Source organism: Anser cygnoides, chromosome 12 (genome assembly GCF_040182565.1).
Source record: "Anser cygnoides isolate HZ-2024a breed goose chromosome 12, Taihu_goose_T2T_genome, whole genome shotgun sequence".
Lineage (NCBI taxonomy): Eukaryota > Metazoa > Chordata > Aves > Anseriformes > Anatidae > Anser > Anser cygnoides.
The window spans coordinates 3,679,080-3,699,496 of NC_089884.1; the positions used below are offsets into that span (position 1 = coordinate 3,679,080).

Consider the following 20,417-nt stretch of genomic DNA (forward strand, 5'->3'; position numbering starts at 1 on the left):
ACCCGATGGGACCTGCACATCCATTCTTTCAGGGACAGGATATCTTCCTGGAGTGCTGCACGACCTGGTTGATCGCTGTGGAAGATTTACTGATGTCCATGTAAAGCTTCTCTGTAGTGCTAAGAGCTTTAGAAGCTCTAGAGACTTTCCTTTGGAGATAGAGAGCTTTTATCCCAGTAGTTTCTAGGTGCACTAAAGGCTTTGCTATTTCTCTGGTTATTCTGGTAATGGGATTCAACTGGGAATTAAACCTCAACACTGTACAGTGTGTTGAGGGGACTAAGACACAAAGCTGGGGTGACTGCTGTGTGTTTAGAGAAAAATCAGAAACATTAAAGCATCAGGAGCCTAAGGGACCATACTGGTACCAGCCTCGTGCCCGTGGTGGCACAAAAATGGCATTGGGAAGGAAGCTCTTTCATTTCCATCCATCCAGACGCACACCATAAAGCACTTAAAAGAAGCAGTCATGCATCTAAGACTTGCTTAGGTCCTCGTTGTGAAATCTCCCTCGGACAGCTGCTTGCGCACCGGGCAGCGTTCTGCTGGCTAGTCGCTCCTGGGGCTTTTCCCAACGCCTCAGACTTCAGCACACCACGAGTGCTGAAACCTGCGCTGAACGACCGTAAGCCCTGAACTTCCCATGACCTAAACTGCACGGGCCAGCGCCAGGCATCCTGAATTTACCAAAGGAAGTCAAGGGAGCAGCAGGAATGGTTGTACAGGTGGAGCAGCACAGGACACCGATAGGAGGTATTTTATTCCAAAATACATTAACAAAATCCTGACTCCCTATTCCTAAACTCTCTGAAAAACTGGAACAATATTTTTAATTTGTTGACGGAGGGAACTTCAGCATGAACTAGTTCAAGTTAGCCTGCAACAAATTTCAAGCCTGGACAGGTCTCTGATAGATCATGTGGATGCTTGACTCCACATACTTTGCGTTTCAATTATCCACGCAGACCCTTTGGCTGAATTATCTGTGCCTCTTCCAACATTATCTCAAACACGAGCCTTCTCTCCTCTTGTGCAACTGTACGTTTCAAGGCTGACATCTCAAAGGAACCTGCAAGTCTCTCTCACCTTCCGTTCACATTGTTGTTGTCACCGAACTAACTCATCACAATAAAAAAACAAAGGTGTATTTTGGTATTTTTCCCCCAAAGCTATCCAGAGCTTCAGAGAAAGGCCATGCGATGCTAAATAAAACATTTGGTATCAGCAAACCTGCTACTGGGCTGTGTCTCTCTCACCAGTCGGGGAGTTGCCAGAAGGGAGAAGGAACCGTAAGGAGCTGGAGCTTGTGTGCACTTGACCTTGCCCTGCAGAGACAGCATTGCCACCCGGGCCGGGGACGCACCTGCCGTGACCACCGGCTCCAAAGACAACCCAAAACTGTAAGTTCATGAAACCGTAATTAGTTCTGAAACAAAATAATAAGTAAGATTTGTTGTGCCACCTCTTTTCCTATAGAAACTTACTGCTCAGATCTTTAGGACATATCAGCAAGCTAAGAATCACAATTGGAATCCAGATGTTTTTCTGCAAGTTAAAGCGCTTCGCTGAAAGAGTACAAAAGGGTAATTTCTTCCTCTAAATTCTCGAGAGGTGAGACCCTTCTTTGCTATCACTCAGGAATATTGAATCCTAAGGAGCACACAGAAACCACCAGCGTCTGGAAGAAAGCGGTCTGATCTCTTACAGAGAAAAGGCAGACGCTCAGGCCCATTATTCTTAATTTAAGATTTCAACCTGAAAACAAAAATATTTCCTGCTTTTTCTCAAGCCTTCAAAACAACCGCATCTCATGCTGTGGTGTAATTTTTCCTCGGGGTGTCTCAAGGGATTTGGGTTATCTAACGCTAGCGGTAGAGGCGCAGCTCCCCGACGTGCCGATGCCGAGGTGCACGCACGGTGCGAGTGTGGGACGAGAGGAGCTGAAGTTATCAGTAGCTGCGTCAGGTAAAACGAGCTCTCCGCAGAATTTGGCAGCAGGAGCCTTTTTGGAAATGAGGTAGAGCAGCAGTTATTTCTCCCCAGGGCAGGAAGAGAGCCGCGCTTCCTGACAAGAAGCAAAGCGTTGCACGAAGCGTGGGGATGAAGGCTGAGGAATGTACAGGTGCTGGGCTGACCCTGTAAGCACGGAGAGTGGAGGGAGGCGCCTGTTCCCTGTTCCCTTCGCCCTCATTGCTCCCAGACACGGCCGTCTGGGCTGCGAGAATTGAAGCAGACATCTCCTCACACACATCCTCCCTTTCATTTTCGCTGAATTGCAGCGCCCCAATTTCACGGAGCTGTTTTTTTGGAGGTGGTTTTGAAACATGACCTGCTGCTGCCTTACACACCGCTCCCCTGCGAGCGATGCTGAGCCACGGTCAGGGGCACCCCGACAGGGCTTTTGGCAGTGCTCGCTGCCCTGGGACTCGGAGGTGCAAATGGCAATCCTCTGTTGCTTAAATAATGGAAAAAAGCCTACAGCAACCACAGGTACGATACCCTGGTGACCTCTGGTAACGTCAGAGATGTCACACACTCATAGAGCCTTTGGTTTTGGAAGGACGATAAATGGACTGGGAAAAATGAAGCTTACTTTGATGAGAACTGAGGTTATATTTTGCCTATATACAATTAAGTTTCATGTTACGAAGTCCTAACTGCGTTTACCTACTCCCCATTAAACGCTATCCTTGAAAGCCTCGGCAAACTGGGTTGGGTCTTTGGTCACGGTTGCAAAAAATCGTGAAATGTAATTTCTGAGCGTCTGGTTTGGAACATGATGCAGAAGAGGTGGATTAGCCAAACAATTTACATCTGTACCTCAAATTGCTACGTTTGGCTTCCGCCCGTTGTAATGTTTCCGTCATTATCAATGCCTCCTAAAATAATTACAAAATCACTTCTTTCCAATTTCTCAATAAGGAAGACATCAGTTAAATCAATACACAAATCAGACAGTGATGAATACAATATTCTAAACTGGATTTATTTTTTCCAGGCATTAATGTAATACATAAACACGTTTAATTAAAAGGGGGTAGGGAGGGAAGGAGGAAATATAGTAACAAGTAACCCATTAATAAAAACAAAGCAAGTCTTTGAAATTTGTTTTATACTTACACATGAATATGTCCCAAAAAGTTAAGTAGCTGTCAGTCAACATAGCAAGGATTTCAGATATAAAAAAACAAAACAAAAAACAACTCATTAACGAGTTTGTCATAACCAAAATGTTTTGTTTTTTTTTAATTTTAATTTTTAGGATTAAAAAATGAATACCAATTACCTCATGCAGTGTACAAAGGCTTTAAAACAAATCCATTAATGCAAATGAGACCAATTCCTTCAGCTTTTTAAAAACAAAACAAAACAAAACCTTATGGAGTTTCCCAAAACTCATTTCAACTCGTTTTCTTAAATCATTTCTTAGCACTGAAGGAAACACCTGTAACTTCCTCGCACTCGAAGTTTGTTCAGAGGTACCTTTTCCAATACACATAGGTTCTTGTAACGTGAGATTTCTCTGCATTACAAGAAGTTCAAACGATGGTAAGCGCAAAAATGTTTTCGTAGTGTTTTCCAATTAATGAGGTAAATAGTTGCCAAAATAAACAAACAACCAACCTTTAAAAAAAAACAAACTGGGAGGGTAGCAGGATATTAGCAAGGTATCAGCCGTATGTACACCAGGTGGAAAAAGGGCAAATGTGAAATACGGGGCTATGGCGTGCAGGAGAGAGGTGCAAGAAGGACAGAGAAAATAATAATAATAAAAAAAACTACAATCAATAGTTCCCCGGCAGAACTTTAAATCAAACCACTCAGCAGATCCCCAATAGCTGAAAATAAACCGTGTTTATTAGCATGTCTGGCGAGCTGGGCTGTCAGTGCAGAGGCCGTACGCTGGTTACAATTATAGCTGACTGCCTGACAATGCTGGGAATGCAAATGCTGCTCCAACAGCTGCACCACATCCCAACCAACTACACAAAGACCAAAAGACCCATCAAATTAGGAGTTCCTGACAGCAACAACGGGGCCGCAAGAACGGAGCGGTAGCCTCCGTAGTAAATAATATAACATATGGCAAACAAGAGACTGGAGTTAGCAAAATGTGTTATAAAAAAGTATAAAAAGTTCTTAAAAACTTTCTAAAAACTTATTTCGGGGAAGGGGGAACATTAATCTGTGGCCTGGCATTATTACAGTAACTGAAGTGGTTGTATCAGATTGCTGGTGATCGACTCCTTGCGAACAAGAGGTGCGTTTGTAAAACGCCCCAGGGTGAATGCCTGCAAGCTGGCCAGACAGTCGGGGAATTTTAATATCTGCAGCAGAATCAGCTGTGTTTGTAGAGGGTGAACCAACACTTGGGGCAGAAATCTCTTTACTTGGTATGCAGAGGATAGCGTGACACACGATCTAGCAGACGATTTTAGTTCGGTCCTACTGTCTGGATCCCAAACACAGTCCCGAGCGTTTTTCAGGTTTCTTCCTTCGGAACCCACCTCGCTGGGAGAGGCTCTGTCGCACACCTGATGGCCTGGAGTCCCCACAAAACCTATTAGAAAGGCTACTCTCACGAGAAGCCAATCTGAATCTGAAAAAGGAGGAAAGCAGGAGCTACTGGCTCAGGTAAAAAGTGAGTTGCTCTTCCTCGAGATTACTGAGCCCCAATTAATCATCCTGGTTAATCTGCTGCTTGACAGCAGACAAGTCCAGTACGGGCCCCTGCTCCCACTGGCTAGCAGCTGTGACCTCTGCGAGGTCCAAGTTAAATGAAGCAAATCCCAGCTTGTAGAGCCAGGCAGGGCTGGGAAAGGACATACTCCTGCTTCACACTCAGCTAAAGGATCCTCCTGCCATTTATTTCCCTATCCCCTGGACCCCAGTGAAAGCAAACCCCAAACTCACAGCGAGCTCTATCGGTTCCGTCTGCTTTGAAGCTCAAAGCAAACCATCCAAATCCTCAAAATCTTCCTTCAACTGCTTTAAATGGGTTCTTTGCCCTCTTCCCAGGGCAGGTCTTAAAGCCTAAAAAATGCTTGCTATTGTGTCTAGATACGGAAAGTGTTGCAACAAGGGATGCAAAAGTCACGTCGCTCCCCAGATTTCAGAGATCACCACGCTATCAATCCAAGCCCTAATCAGCCCCAGCTATTCTCTGGCCACACAATAAATAAGACCTTCTTAATCTTCAGAGCACAGTGGAGTTACTTGCTCTCTGAGCTGATTTGACCTGCATTCACCTAAAGAAGTATTTCCTTTGAACACTCGCATGTTCCAGAAATCTGATACTAACAACTTGAGAACGTATTGGAAATGGACTTTAATGTTACAAAAATTCAAGACTTCCAACATCGAAGACCTGTTTCATTTTTTCAGAGCAGTCCCTTCCGAGTTCCTTTGAAAAGCTCTGTAACTTCCAACTGATCGCTTACTACTCTGCCTCCTCACCCCTGACATTATCATCTCAGCCAAAGATTCAACCTTATTTTAAAAATGTCAGTATAATACGATGTGTGTGGAAATGCCATGAGCCACAGATGTAAAAGACTAATCCTCAACATTCAGGAGATCAGCATAACCTCTCTTGCCACGTCACCCCTTATACAGTAGGAGGGACTTTTTGGTTTTTCTCGTTTTTGCCTTAAACGTGAGCTTAATCCAAAAAGCACATTCAACTGTACATTTCTGAGGCTTCAGAAGATGTGTGTGTGTGTGTGTGTCCCCACCATTTAAAAAGAAAAATAAAGAATCAAGGTTAGAAAGAAATGATAAATACAAGGTTCTTTTGGAATCCACCATCAAGGGGTGGTTATCCAGAAGTAGTCATCTTCCTCGATCTTGATGCTTTTTTGTTTTTGTCTTTTTCTTTTTGTCCTCTGTTTTGGGTTTCAACGCACAGACACACGCAGACACACCGGCAATCGCTTTGGGTAGATCAGTTCCTTTGTACCACTTATTTTTCTCCTTATCATAAACCTGGACTGTCTTGGAGAAGACCGTTTCTTCCCAGCTGTAGCCTCCAAGTATATAAATTTTGCCTTCCCAAACAGCCACCCCCGACTCACTGTTAGCTTGCAGCAGAGGAGCAACTCTGGTCCACTGGTTACACTGCGGGCTGTAGGACTCCACGCTCAAAATGTCAAAACGGGCCATGGTTTCTATGTTGTCATCGCTGCCACCGATGGAGTAGATGCTGTCCTGCAAGGTGCACATGCTGTGCCAGCCCCGGGCAGTGATCATCGGCCTCTTCTCCTCCCAAACATCCGTGCGGTAATCGTAACACAGCAGATTTTTCCTGTAGGGGCCAATCTGGTAATCGTGGCCTCCCGAAATGTACACGAATTCCTTGTAGACTGTGCCGGCGTGGCCGTAGGTAAACCTGGGACAGGCAACAGAAAAAACCCGACTTAGTACTCGCGGATTTCATCCAAATACACAAATCTTCAACAAGGACTGGTACTGAAGAAGAAAATAAACAGTAACTAAAGACAGAAGAATTCCTAAGCTGCTTAGTTACCCAGTAACTACTTTTATTCACGCTGCTTCACTCTGCTCTGCAGCGTGTGAAGGTTTGACAACCACTTTTTAAGGCACATCCTGTGCAGTGTGTCACAAAACAGAGGTAACCCATCCTGCTCTAGGTGCCACAGCCTCCGCTCCCATTTTCCTGCTCCAGTGCTTGGGTTGGATCAGTCTGAGAGTGCCAGAGAGGAAAAAATCCACATCTCAGCAAGGGACTCTATGACAGAAAGACGAAATAATCATGATACCTCTCAGACTTACCGGTAGCGATTAACCAAGAAAAACCAGCAAAAAAACCACTGTTGCTGTCCCCTTTCACAGCTTCAAGGATCATAAATCGTGTTTCTTGCCCACCAGTGTTCACAGCACCACGTATTTACGGTCATGATACACATAGTGTCCTTTTCCTGAGCCATCCACCTGCTCTACCACTTCTGCTACACAGGTGATAACTTCTCTGGTCACCCCACAACAAGGCAACAGACCTTAAGCAGAGATCACATTTCAAATAAGACAAAATGAGATGGCAGAAGCCAACTTCATGCATGATGTTTCCACAGAGCGGAGAGAAAACCTTTTTGATACGCCATAATAAAGGCACTACAAACCTAAATTGTTGAGGCTGTTGACTTCACACTAGGATATTTCTGACCGAGACCTTTTGAGCTCTTGGAATACCAAAGCAAGGGACAGCCTCAGCCTCCTTGAAGATACCCTTCCTACATATGCCTTTTTTTCTCCTTCTTTCTGAAAGAAATAGCTGCAGCACCAGCCACAGCAAACTGGCTCACACGTTGACACAAAGAGCCCAAACAATTTAATACCCACAGGGCTGCAGAGCAACATACGCTTCGTGCTGCACTCATGAGCCTCTGCTACCATCCTTTGTAGTCAAGGACTCAACAAGTCAACCTCTATGGCAGACAAACCTACGTTAGCATTACTTGAGCCTGGAATGCTTTTGAACTGTGCCTGAACACGCTCAAAACTCAATGTGGATAGAACCTTAAGCTGTTTTCATTTCGTACTGTAATAGTTCATCTCAGCTACACAAACCGTATCATAACTGCTTCAACAAATAAGTGCCAAGCGCTTTTGTGCCAGGAGAAAAGGTGGAATAGAAAGAAAACCCACATTTACCCTGAAAGCATGATACTTCTGAGAAAAGCTAAGATGGTTATTATTCTGTATGCCTACCAAGGCTTCTGATCCCTGACCAGTGCCTGAATCAGATATTTGAACAAGCTCCTGCTACAAGAAACAGAAAAAAAAACCTTGACACACTTGGCCTAAGAATGCTGAGTGGCCAGGACAGGCATTGCACCTACAGGGGCTGAGCACCATCCCTGGAGACCTTGAAGAGACAACTTACGCTGCTTCTTAGCCACTCACAAAAAGGAAAAAAATAAAAGGACTAAGGCATAATTGTGAGACCTTACCCAAAAAGGCAACTCAGAAATTCCGCAGCTCACAATCTGCCTACCCGTGGAAGAATGTAACTTGTGCTTGGTGCGTCTGCTTGACGTGAAATTCCCTGAGCACGTGCCTGCCTGCTTTTGCACCTGCCAGAAACGCTGTGGCAGGTGTAGCGTAGAGAGATGCTGCTCTACCTTGTTTGTGGTCCCTTGGGGACAAGAACTGGGAGCGTAAGCCTCCAGAGGCACACAGTCAGGTTGTCTTTGCTTCTCTCTATACACAGGAAAGGGTCTTAAAAGGTAGAGCACCTATCTGGGAAGTAAGGATGGACAACGTTTGAAAACAACCAAAAACAACCACAAAAAACCACCCCCACCACAAACAGAAAACATAAGTTATGAAAACTCCAGTGACATTTAGAGAAGTAGACTAAATATTTTCCTACGCTACCAGGAAAGAGAATTCTCTCCAGATAAACAAGCAGTAGGCACTCCCTCTCAAGCACAAGCAGCCTAGCGTAAACAGCCTCAGAAAAAGCACCGAAGCTTTTCTTTTCCCCCTCCTCAACCAACAGGTATGTCCAGCAAATAGTTCCAACAGCAGTTGGAAAGAGGCAGTCATATCTGAAGCATAAAACTGGCCATCAAGTTGTTGTTATCCCATACAGGGAGATCACCCGGTGAAACAGGCTAGAGGTGTTTCACTTAGCCTGACTTCTGCAAAGCTCATCCACGACTGCACGTACCTGGCTTCACGTTAACAGAAAACTGCACAAAATATACTGCACACATTGAAAAAAAAAAAATCAGTAAGAATCCTCTGCATGAGCCCTGTGGTTTGAACAGCGCCATTTCCAACCGTGCAACACAACAGGATGCGTCCATACCACGGCTCCAGAAGCCCACTGACAGAAAGCAAGGAGCATTTTGGCAGCAGCAGCAGCTACAGGAGTGGCCAAAAAAAAAAAAGATAAAGGCATTAAGGAGAACGAAGTTTCAGTTCAGAACATCTATTAGAGTCAGCTGCCAATTCTGAATTACTTTCCCAGACATAATGCTGCAAAAAGTACAGCTTCTGTCACAGTGACACCACTCAGCGAGCCCCAGAGCATCTGGATTTATTTTCTTAAGCAGAAAGAAACGCCACGCACGTGGCCCAACCCGATAAAGCTTTGGGAATCCCCTGTTCCAAGCGAAGTCCTGGCAAGCTGGGCTTGCTCAGAATCCCGATGTCCACCTGTTGCAACCCTGCGAGATTATTCGTGACCCAACTAGCAGAGCAGATAGCATCGTTTGTTAACCTGCTGCAACACATTTCCTTACGCAGCTGCCGTCAGTTGTTCTGCCAAACTTTCACCTAGGGCCACTCCATTAATTTCACTGATGTCTGCAGCAGGCTTGTTCAAGGTCTGCTCGGGAATACGTTGCACAAACTTCTGCTCAGCCAGACCTGGAGTCACTGCCGTTCCCTTCCAGGCTAGAAACTGCGGCAGCAGCTGCTCCCAGTGAGCCTGGGAAAGCGGCTAAAAAACAGAGGACGTCTCCTAAGAATGGGAAAAGCGTTCCACAGCCAAGGGCCTAATGAGCAAAATGCTTTTAGCAGACTTACACCCGGTCTCACTTGTAGCAGACCTGGACGGTGTGCGTCGTCGAGATGGCTTAGCTAAAGTTTTCCACGTTAAGCATCTGCCTCAAGATGCTGCGCTTTCCCCTCCGGTAAGACAGCACTGCTTCAGTCCCCACAGCTCAGCTCCTTCCAGGAACGTGGTCAGGGAAACAACATGGTATTTTGGCCATGTTGGGGCGGGGAGGAAGAAAAGAGGAAATAAAAGAGCCCGAAAAGCTCTTCCTCAGATGAGCATTCCTGTTCCTGCATACAGCACCGTGGATGCAGAATCAGGCAGTGGACAGGAGGGCTCTGTAGCAAGGGTGCAACCATTGCTGTTCCCCTGAGAATCTTCCCACCCAAGGCGAGCTATAACCCTTGGAAAAAAAAAAATAAACCTTTTCTGCATGCTCAGAGTAGAATCTTTAACAAACGTAACCTCTGAGAGTCCAACACCACGCAGCTCAAACCAAACTATGTAAGACAACTCCCTAGAATGACTTAACATGAGCCTTTCGCTCCAGCAACTGCCTGGAAAACTACTCCTTGGCTTAGCACAGCCAGAAAAAAAAAATCCAGAGCCGTGGGCAGGGCGCCTGCTTCTGGTGGCCATGCACCCAGGAGGACAAAAAGCTGCACACGTACTCCTGAGAGGGAAGATGACTGAAGAATGCAGGAAACCAAAGGCTGTGTAGAGACGTGTTGCCTGATCAGGCAGTTGGGATGCAGAGGACTGGACCCTCTCATTTCCTCTATGGGAGGAGAAAAGACTCACTTAGATTTGGGCTGGGGAAGATCACAGAATGGTTTGGGCTGGAAGGGACCTTAAAGATCCCTAATTCCACCCCCCTGCCATGGGCAGGGACCTCTGCCCCAGCCCAGGCTGCCCAAACCTCATCCAGCCTGGCCTCAGGCACTGCCAGGGATCGGGCAGCCACAGCTTCTGGGCAGCCTGGGCCTCACTGCCATCACAGCAAAGAGTTTCTTCCTAATACCTAACCTAAATCTACCCTCTTTCAGTTTCAAGTCCTTGCCCCCTGTCCTATCACTACATGCCCTTGGAAGAAGTCCCTCACCAAGATGTTCTCTGGGTTAAAAAAAGGTTTGAGGAACAAAATCATATGATGGGAAGGAAAAGAGAAATCATATCGAGAATGTGCTGAAGGGAAGAGAGGAGCGCCCAGGAGGTAAACCAGCACGTTTTCTCCAATCTAGAGCAGAGCACAGAATTCTCTCTCATCCTTCCACTGCTCTCGGCAAATACAGCTGAAGTACATCAGCAAAGGACTGCCCAGACCCCTTCCAGCAGCCAAACACGCCTCTCTGAGCTCCAGCAGCATTTGCTTGTCTTTGTTTCGAAATGCTTCTTTTTTGTTGCTCACCTCTACGCTGATTTTTGCCTTTTGCAACCTGCATGAAGTTCTTGCCACTTTATTCCTGCTGCGTAGAAGAGCAGCGGTTGCTAACGTTGCACTGCCTGACACGAGAGCTCTCAAACAGGAGAGGGGGCCGAAAATCTAAACGTACCAAGTGTACATTAAGATCTAACTTAAGCCATATTAACATGCAAGAGAGCAGCTACATGGGAAACTGGGAAACCAACCAGTTCCCTGCGCAGCTGCACAAACACCTGAGCTGGCACGGGGGACTGAGCACAGGACCCAGACAGAGCAGGCAGGAAGAGAGGACACAAAACCGTTTCTCTATGATGCAGCAGTAATTAAAAATAGTTGCTGTACGACAGCCTAACTCTGGAGTTTCAACCAGGTGATCCAATTTAAGTGAGGTCTACCCCATAAAGGGCATTTTTGCCAAGTCCAAGCGGATCAGCTAGGCAATTTAATGAAAAATTAACACCCCGGGAAACCAAAGTTCATTTATAACTGCTGCAGCTGCAAAGTTCCCAAAGCCAACACAGAGATTTTGGTGGGAATATATCGGTGACGCTGCCCCTTTTCAGACAGCCAGCAGCCTGGCCAGTTTGGGCCAGCCGCACGAGCTTCCCCAGGACCATTTATAAGCCGGGAAAAAGATACCCTTACCTGTTCTAAAGTGAGCGTTTTTTTCTAGCAACATAAAAATCAGCCAGGTCACGTTCGCATTTCTTTGAAAATGCTACCAAAAAAAAGCTGTGCTACAATTTCTGTGAGATGTTACCGGGCTCTCGCAGCCCACCCCAATTAACAGAAGGGCTTAGGAACAAAAGCTTCTGTCATACGCAGCTTCCCAGGAAAGAGCGTGGTGTTTAGCCTCAGCCGTTAGATCTGCCTGTGTGAGCAGAAAGCAAAAGCATCCTGCTTCTTAAGAGCACTCGAGCCCAGCTGTTAGCCTGGCTCAGCCTCGCATTGCAGCACCTGCCCAAAATAGAACTGGGCAGCGGGCTTCCGTGCCCTCGCTGGCTGCCTGTGGCTCTGCAGCTAAGGGAACAAGGGAAAAAGCCCCGAACTCCAAAATGAAATTGCAAGGATCTCCTCAGTGATCCTGACAAGAAAGCGAGCAGCGCTGCTGAAGTTGCAGGCATCACGCAAATACCATCCATAAAGCCGATACCCCTGTAATTTTCAAGATTAAAATATTACAAAATCGGAATAGCTGTTTGCGAAGGGAACACTGTCACACCATTTTTACCACTCAGACGAGCAATATCCTGGGCTGCTGTCACTTACACCAGGAGCTGCAGTACCAAAGCCTCTCAGAAGCAGGGCAGCCAAGTTTTTAACCCTGACTGCACGTTTGGGCTGGGACATATTTACTGGGGTTATCTCGCAAGACAGGTAAACGGGATTCACTTGCAAAAGCCAATCTAAGCAGCCAAACTGACAAAAACGCCTTACAGAATAACGGTCACACCAAGGTGACAACGCAAGGCCAAATAAATTATAAAAGCCTCTGATCAACATCTCAACAGTGCCTCTGAAAAGACACAACTCCGAGTGGCCTCAGGGAAAATATTTTGAGAACAGCGCGCAGAAATTTCAAGGTCTCTTCCCTTCCATCCTTCAGACGTACCTCGGGACAGAAATTAAAACCAGTCAAGCCGACACGAAGCACGCTGCCTGGAAGAGATGGCTGCTCAAATAACCCGTGCTGATACGGTTTGTTACTTGCTGACAACACGATGCTGACAACATTTCTCCTTGCTTCCCTCCGAGGGATACCCATTCATCAGCTGAAGTCAGTGAGCTCCCGCCACTGCCAGTTTTCAAACACGTTTCCAAACGCCCCCCGTTACCTCGGCAAGCCTGCTATATAGGACCACGAATCCTTCTGGGGACTGTAGGTCTCCACGGAAGAAAGCGCCCCGTTTTCGTTCCGGCCACCAACAGCTACCAGCATGTCTCCAATGGCTCCCAGGTAGAAATCTACACGACGCTGTCTCATGGAGGCAACCTGTCAAAAAACAACACGTTGACATCTTCAGTCATCTTCAAGCAAGCTGACTTGATGCATATTCATGTCTGAGGATAGGATAGTCGCTTCTTCCTGTTTATTATCTGAGCTACTCATTTTTATTCATAAAATACTCTTGTTTTTCCTGCAGAAGCATGTTTCACAGCACCCCTCGTCAAAAAAGGGGACAATAGAAAGCACCTGAGAGCCAGGTCACTCTATAAATGTTTCAGCGTTACATGGACCACCTTCCAAAACTCTGCAAATAATGTACATTGGAAGCACTCAAAACCACAACTGAACTGCACAGGATGATTGGTTGAAAGCATAGGAACAATATTATTTTTTATAGGGCCCGCACGGGCTGCAGGGTTTTACGGCAGGACTGTAAGTGGTAAGTGAATAACCCGTTCTAAGACAGAGCACAGAGACACTTGACAAATGTCAGAGACATTTTCTTTTTGCATTAGACCCATTTTTGATTTAATTATATAAGCTACTGCTTGGGAAAGATGAACTAAACAATCACCTCTAGGTTCACGTTAGCGCTATTCCCAGAAGTAATTTAAAGGGTTGCAGGTGGATGTTGGCCAGGAGTTTTACAGATTAGATGCCCACTTCCCAAATGATGCTGAAAATCTCTCCCAAACTCTTCTGCTGCGTGCATAACTTAAGCATCCCCACAAGAGATTCAAGTAGCTGCTTCTCCACTTAAGTAACTCAATTTTCTGTCTGCGAGTGTTGCTGCCTGTTAGCTATACCTACACGCTAGCCCTTCCCTTCCATCAAAACGGAAGAAAACACCCTAAACATCAACAACTTTAGGCAGAGAAATAATACGGCTTAAGTCTCACCTTTATCCACTGGTTACAGCGGGGATCATACCTATAAAGGAGATTTGAAGCTGCATCCCCTCCGTTGTCCCTTGAAAAGCTGCCCCCGGCTATGAAGATGAAGCCTCCCAGGACTGCAACGCAGTGGTGACTTCTCCTGGCTGGGAGAGGGGTCTCTGCTACCCACTGCCCCTTTCGGACGTCCAGGAAGCAGGTATCGTCACTCAGTTCCAGGCAGCGCTCGGAAACCTCCCCGCCCACAAAGAGGAGCCTCTCCTCGCAGGTCCGCAGAGCTGTCCGCTTGTTTTGCAGCACTGGCTGAGCGGTGACGTTGTTGTGGTAGTTCACTGCCTCCTCTATAAACCCCTCGCAGTTTGCTTCTTTGGGAAGAAGAGAGCACACGGCGGGCTTGACGCGGTGGAGGAGATCGCTTTTAGGTATCAAGGGGAAGTGGATGTTATCCAGAACCTGGTAAGCCTCGTTCTCCCTTTCTGGGTACTGGGTAAGCCACTGCAAGGCAGCCTGCAGCAAGTCATGCTCACACTCCTGCTGCACGTTGCTGCTGTCCAGGTACTGGCACAATTTCTGCAAGGAAATGTTCTGCAGGAAGTCCGGGGTGAAGGACAGCGTGCCGAAGTTCTGCAGGATGAAGGAATCAATGTAGGAGTCAAGGCGCTTCAGGTTGTAAATAGAGGCGAGCTCCTGCAGGTACAGGTAGTTCTCCTCGCTGACTTCATTCTCAAGGTACTCGCAACAGAAGTCGACCACCTTCCAGATCTGCAGCAGGTGAGCTGTTTCCAGCACGTAATCGATGTTGCCTCCGTCTAAAGACAGCTCGCTGCCGTAAAGGAAGTCCACCACAGCCTTGAGACCGATGTAAGAGGCTCCAAAGAGTTCAACTTCTTTTTGGTGGGCTTCTCGCATGCCAATGGTGAACATGGAGTTGAAGTAGTCACTGCAGACAGCGAGGAGGTTCCGATGGGCAGGGACTCTCTGCTCATCCACCACGAGGACAATATCGCAGAAGAGGCCTCGGTGCCTCTGTTCATTCAGACTCTGCAGGACCAGGCTAGAGTGGTCGTCCCATCTGTACACCTGGAATAAACAAACAGGAGTATCAGACGTTGTCTTCACCAAGATAAACGTCAGCGTTCACAGAGCATTTTCCCCTTAGATATATTCAAACATGAGAAAAAGTTATGTTGCACATGAATAACAAACCGTGATTTGAAGCAATTGGCACACAACGTATTACCAGCCCAAGCTCCTCACCTTTACTTTGCATGGCCTAAGCAGACTCTTCCCACTTCCTACTACCCATTTTTGATATAATTCACTCCTACTTCCTCCACCGCGCTGAATCCAAACCTCCTCCCTGATGGTTTATACAGGCCGAGCTTTCTGAAACTCTTCCACTCATTGTCTTCCAGACATCTTGCTGACATTTCCTTTCTTTCTTGTCCCCCAAATGACTTCTTCACAACTAAGCTGCTTGCTAAGTATCTGGAGTGGGAGACGCACACACAGCAACGCGCCAAATTTTCATTCGGCCCACGCTAGTGCTTACTTGACAGCTACCCCCTCCTAAACCTTTTCAGAACTGTGCACTGGTGAGCTCGTTAGGGTAAAAGTCCTCTCGTTCTTTCCATATTATTCCAGACAAACACACTGCATTCAAAACTAATAGCTGTTTATTTATGTGCAAAGCCACACACGTGGATGACTTATCCCCATAAGACTACTGCACGCTTCCAGAAGCCAAGGTAGTTTTTGTTTTAACAAATGCGACTGAATATTTTTCTTTTAGAGAAAGGGGAAAATGCCTTTGGAATGCGTCTGTTAAGTGCCCTTCTGGGACCGTTCTGGTCCAGGCATTCTTCCCACTAGCTCTGTATGTGCCATGGAGCTTCTGAGGCAGCCAGTGGTCCCTCCTTTCTCACAGACTCACGTTACCAGCCTTAAGAACCACCAAAATGGACACGTCTTGTTACCCCTTGAATGTCCTGCACAGCATTTATTGAAAGGGCTGTTCGCTCCAGCACGTCAAGTGACACCGCTTTTAGGACCATCCTACAGGGAATGGAATGCTCTATGGTAGAGTCAGTTGCCTTGTGATCTCTCTTAATAAAAGCCAGGTTAAGTTAAATGCAAATACATAACCTTAATTACCAAATCCAAAACAGACAGAGTTGCAGAGCCTGTAAGAACTTGCAGAAGAAACGAAAGGGGGTGGAAAGGAAGCACATCTTTATATTGTACCAACAGTGGCTCTCAACAGCTCTGGTTGTAAGACTCCAGATCTTGCCCAGTTCTGTGCCTTCAGACTGCACTCCTAGAAGCGACACCCTGAAAAGGTGCCTCAGTCCATATCCGTACTGGAAACAGACACACAGATGGCCTGAGGTCTCTTCAAGCCTCCCAGACATTCAGCCTTTCCTTTCCCAGACTGCTGCTCCTCCCTCACTGCTTTAGAAGTCCTAAATATCCTTGGCGTTCCCAGCTTCCTGAGCAGAAAGCACATGATTATTTCTGTCTGGCTAAGCCATTAATGGCTTGGTTAAATCACGGTAAGACAACTTCTCTACCCACCTGGATGAGAAAAGTTCAAGTCCTAGAGCCAAATTTTTTTCTCCTGCACACAACCTCACTCTAGATACACACTCTGGGTTTAACAATTTGGTAATTGTACTTTCATACAACGAGATAACCAGGATTAACGTGCACAGCTCACCACTGTCCAGACATGATGGCAGCCAATCACCCTGAGCTAATACCAATTTTGAGAGCCTGACCTCCCATGTCTGCCTTTCAGCAGCTGGTAGTACACTGATAGGCAGTCTGCCAGCGATTAGACCCAAATTAATAACCAAATGTGCTGCAGCAGAGAAGGTTCAGCCAGTGCAGTAATATCGCCATTCCGCGCAGCAAGACAAGCTTCCACAACATGATGCATTACAGAAGCAGGCTTCCGTAGCAGAACTGAGCCTGCTCATTTACTTTGAGGATCAGGTTCTGAATTTGTAGAAAGAGCAGCCCTTTGTACACCTGGCAGGCTCAGAAAGAAAACGCAGGGGACATGATTGTTGCCTGAGAGTTTATGCTTTCTCACCTTAAAGCTAGTCTGCTTACAACCCCCCCCCCCCCCCAAAAAAAAAAAACAAAAAAACCCTACTTAACATTTATACAGGAATTCGCATTTTCCACCAAACTGGAAAATTGCAGGGCCACTTAATAATCACACGGTATTTGTTGACACTTAGGGTCAGGAGGAAGTGCAGCATGCATCTGGGCCTCTGCCTGCTTCTCTGTTTAGACGTCGACTAGAAAGGAAGTTTCATCAGATGTAGCTTCCCAAATGGATGCTCTTACTGTGATATCCAAGTGGCTTCTCTTCAGTTTTGCTTATGCTCTTTTCTAAACAATGGAGACTAAGCTGCCAAAAAGCCTTCTGCTGGACTGACTTTGTACGCACAAGTATACAGTTAAACCAATCCAACTGAAGAAGCTTCAATAATTTTAAGTTTCCTGGACCAAAACTCTTTAGTCTGCCTCTGAATTTAAACTGGCATCTAAGGCATAGACAACAAAGTAACCTCCACTGAATAATAAGATTTCCAGAGAGATGTAACAGAGAAAAGTATGGGTTTTAAGGACTGTAAAGTTTTTATCTTCATTTTTCTTAGCTGGAGTAATGAAGATGCCACACAGTAGCCCAAGCAGAGCCCAAGGGGTGGAGGAGGTGGGAAGATGAATGAACGTGGCAGAGGACAAACCATACATTTGTGGCAACTACGATAAAGGATAGAGGACAACAGACAATAATTGACATCTCCCAGCACCCTATTCCGAGTCTGACTCATAGGGCACAGTCATTATATTAAACCAAAAACATCTTCCCTCTTGTCCTTGTAAGTGGCTGATCTCTCTCTAATATTCTCTGTTACCACCATCGTGCATAACAAGATTACACCAGCCCGCAAGAGCTGCCAGAGATCCCTATTTACTTAACCGGCTGTGGATTCAGCAGCATAATCCTGCCCACAAATACATATAACAACTTGTACTCCTCAAATCCTTGTTGCCATGCAGAACTGCTGCTACTTCAGAAATCAAGCTCAAGACTACGCATGGCACTGGATGGACTCGGAATACATTAGCATATTTCAGCCACTTAGCACGTTCCTTCGTTCAGTGAGCAAATAACATAAGCTGATAGCTGCACATTTCAAAACCAAGACAAATTTTATATTAAACACAAATGGCTTTCTCAAGCTATTTATACTCCGCAGAACAGCTTTAGTATTATTTAGTAACTCTAAGTTTAACGGATAGTGACAGCTGCTGTCTTAGCAAGAAAATAAAACAATGCTGTCAAGTTAATTAATTTTTAATGTGATGAATTACTATTAACGTTCAGAATAAACCACTTAAATGGCAGACGGGACCAGCACTCAGGGAAAGACTGTATTGCTAGGGATGCTTTTAAAAATTAGTTCTGTTTACCTTTCATCATTTATTATTATCGCTTTTAAAATTTTAACTTCTTTTGGATTCAACGATCCAATTTCTTTCAGATTGTTAATGCAGTACCACTGCTCCCAGGGAAGCAGAAGAAAAGGAGATCTGTCTCATTCAACTTTGATAAGACAGATACAAGCACTGAGAAGTCAGCTGTTCTAGCAACTCTTGGTAGTACCAGGTTGATTCTTTGCAACACCTGTAACCCAGCGCTCACACTAGAGCTGAAAAGCAGGTGTCACTGGTATGAAATGAAGTGGACATCATAATTACTGCTGATATTAACATCTTATAAAGCTCAGGCCATCACCCTAATTCTGGATAAAGGGTCACTTACGATGGCCTTCTGTGGATTCCCAAGTAGGACCACAGTATTTTTCAGATAGAGATCCCATACAAAGAAAATTAACCTCAAAAAACCATGAAAATATCCTGAGTTCACCAGAATTGCTACTGCTTACAGGACCAAGGCTCCTGTTTTCTACAAAATAAACATTAAATCTGAAAAGCAATCCTAGCTTTGCTCCTGTAACTAGCTTTGATTTTAAGAGGTGGATCAATATGTAAAATCCCTAAAATAAACACATCTCTTTTAATGACTGAAGTTTTGGTGTAGAGAAAATACTGTGCTGTGATGATGTGGGTTTCTTTTTTAAGTTATGAGTCATGATGAGCAGATGCCCATTTGCTGCTGCTGCCTTTTTTTCTATTTTTTTTAATCACTAGGTAGCAACTTATTTAAAAAATACGGGTGCAGGTAGACCAGGGTTTTTATACCTGCTTTTAAAAGCTCAGAATATTCGCCTTCCTCCAAAATTGGCCATCTAACAGAGAACCTTTCACCCACCACCACTCGTGTTTATTTTTGCAACTTGTTTTTTGGTATGCAAAAAAAAAACAAAAAAAAAAAACGCACAGACCTTTGAGGATTCACTTATCTTGTGTGGGCGACAAATCCTGGTCTGCCTGGTTCCCTCCATGACGGGCTGATCCGCAGTACTTCTAGAACAAAAGCCAGAAAGTTGTTAGCAGGGTAACAATCATTTTAAGATGCTAAAAAAAAACCATACTGGATAAATAACAGGAAGGATTGTGATGGCCTGCGTCTTGAAAACGTTACGGCATAAAAAGCAAGGACGTTTTCCCTTCCCTGAGGGATCCTCACCCCTCTCGTCACTAACGTTTGTTGGTGTCAACAAGTTGGGCGTGCGCTAGGCTATCACCAAAGGCGAGCGCAATGAAATATCGATGCCACAGCTTGGCAGACCTGGGTTAGCTGCTTACCGCTCTTACAGCTGCCAGAGGCAAAAATCGCTGCTTTGTGAACAGTGCCACGCTCCGGACCCAGGTGGGCAGCTCCTCCTGGGGCACCCAAGAGGCACCCGGGGGCACCCACAACTTTCCGTGCCCTCAGGAGCCGGGCACCGGCTCGCCCCCAGCCCTCGGTGTCCCCCCCCCCAGGAGCTAACCCGGCCTCAGGCAGAGCCACCAGAGCTGCATCCGCTGCGGTGTTTTCTTTTCTTTTCTTTTTTTTTCCACGCCGTTTCGGTCACCGACAAAAAGAAGGCGAGCACAAATAACGAGGCTACGAGGCAGGCCCGAGGGGGGGCTCTCCCCAGCCGGGGGCAGCCGCAGCTCCTGAGGGGGCCGCTCCTGAGGGGCCGCTCCCCGCAGCCCTCCCCGGCCGCCTCCCCGCCCAAACCGCGGCCCTGCGGCCGTTCCTGCCGCTGTCCCCGCAACGTTCCCCGCTGCCGCGGCCCGGAGAGAAAGGGAAGGAAGGAGGGAAGGAGGAGGAAGGGGAGTTACCACAGCGCCGCGTCCCCACAGGCTGCGGGCGGCCCCGCCGCAGAGCCCCCCGCGGCGGCCGTGGCGGCTGCCGCCTTCCCCCGGCCGCCCTGCGCGGCCATGGCTCGCCCGAGGAAATGCCGGCCGGAGGCGGCGGGCGGCGGGGAGGGAGGGAACGGGCGGCGGGGAAGGCTCGGGGCAGGGCGCTGGGAGGTGCCACGGGGGCCGGGCCACGGCTCCGCCAGCCCCGCGGCGGGGAAGGGCGGGCGGGGGCAGCCGGGGAGGCGCCCCCCGAAGGGCGAGGAAATGGCGGCGGGGCCCCGTGGGGCCGGGTCCCTG

The 20,417-nt window shown here is 46.8% G+C and overlaps 1 protein-coding gene across 5 annotated transcripts; it reads right to left on the reverse strand.

Annotated features, from left to right (window-relative positions):
- Positions 1 to 2,965: 2,965 nt before the first annotated feature.
- KLHL36 (kelch like family member 36) lies at positions 2,966 to 20,239 on the reverse strand. 5 transcript variants are annotated; one of them, XM_048075124.2, is made up of 5 exons: positions 20,100 to 20,239; positions 19,214 to 19,295; positions 13,797 to 14,870; positions 12,785 to 12,942; positions 2,966 to 6,388 (listed from the first exon to the last, which is right to left on the reverse strand). In XM_048075124.2, exons 2-5 carry the CDS (start codon positions 19,271 to 19,273, stop codon positions 5,833 to 5,835), a joined length of 1,848 nt encoding a protein of 615 aa, XP_047931081.1. In that variant the 5' UTR covers positions 19,274 to 19,295; positions 20,100 to 20,239; the 3' UTR covers positions 2,966 to 5,832. The 5 variants fall into 5 exon arrangements, with proteins under 5 accessions (XP_047931081.1, XP_047931080.2, XP_066860747.1 ...); XM_048075123.2 differs by having other exon boundaries at positions 19,214 to 19,292; positions 20,100 to 20,233; XM_067004646.1 differs by lacking the exon at positions 20,100 to 20,239 and adding an exon at positions 19,763 to 19,947 and having other exon boundaries at positions 19,214 to 19,292.
- Positions 20,240 to 20,417: the final 178 nt, after the last annotated feature.

Coding starts and splice junctions, on each gene's coding strand:
- KLHL36 (XM_048075123.2), bottom strand. CDS start 20,200: ATGGCCGCGCAGGGCGGCCGGGGGAAGGCGGCAGCCGCCACGGCCGCC. Junction 19,293..20,099: donor TGTGGGGACGCGGCGCTGTG/GTAACTCCCCTT, acceptor TTGTTCTAGAAG/TACTGCGGATCAGCCCGTCA. Junction 6,389..12,784: donor TATATAGCAGGCTTGCCGAG/GTAACGGGGGGC, acceptor TGCCTGTCCCAG/GTTTACCTACGGCCACGCCG.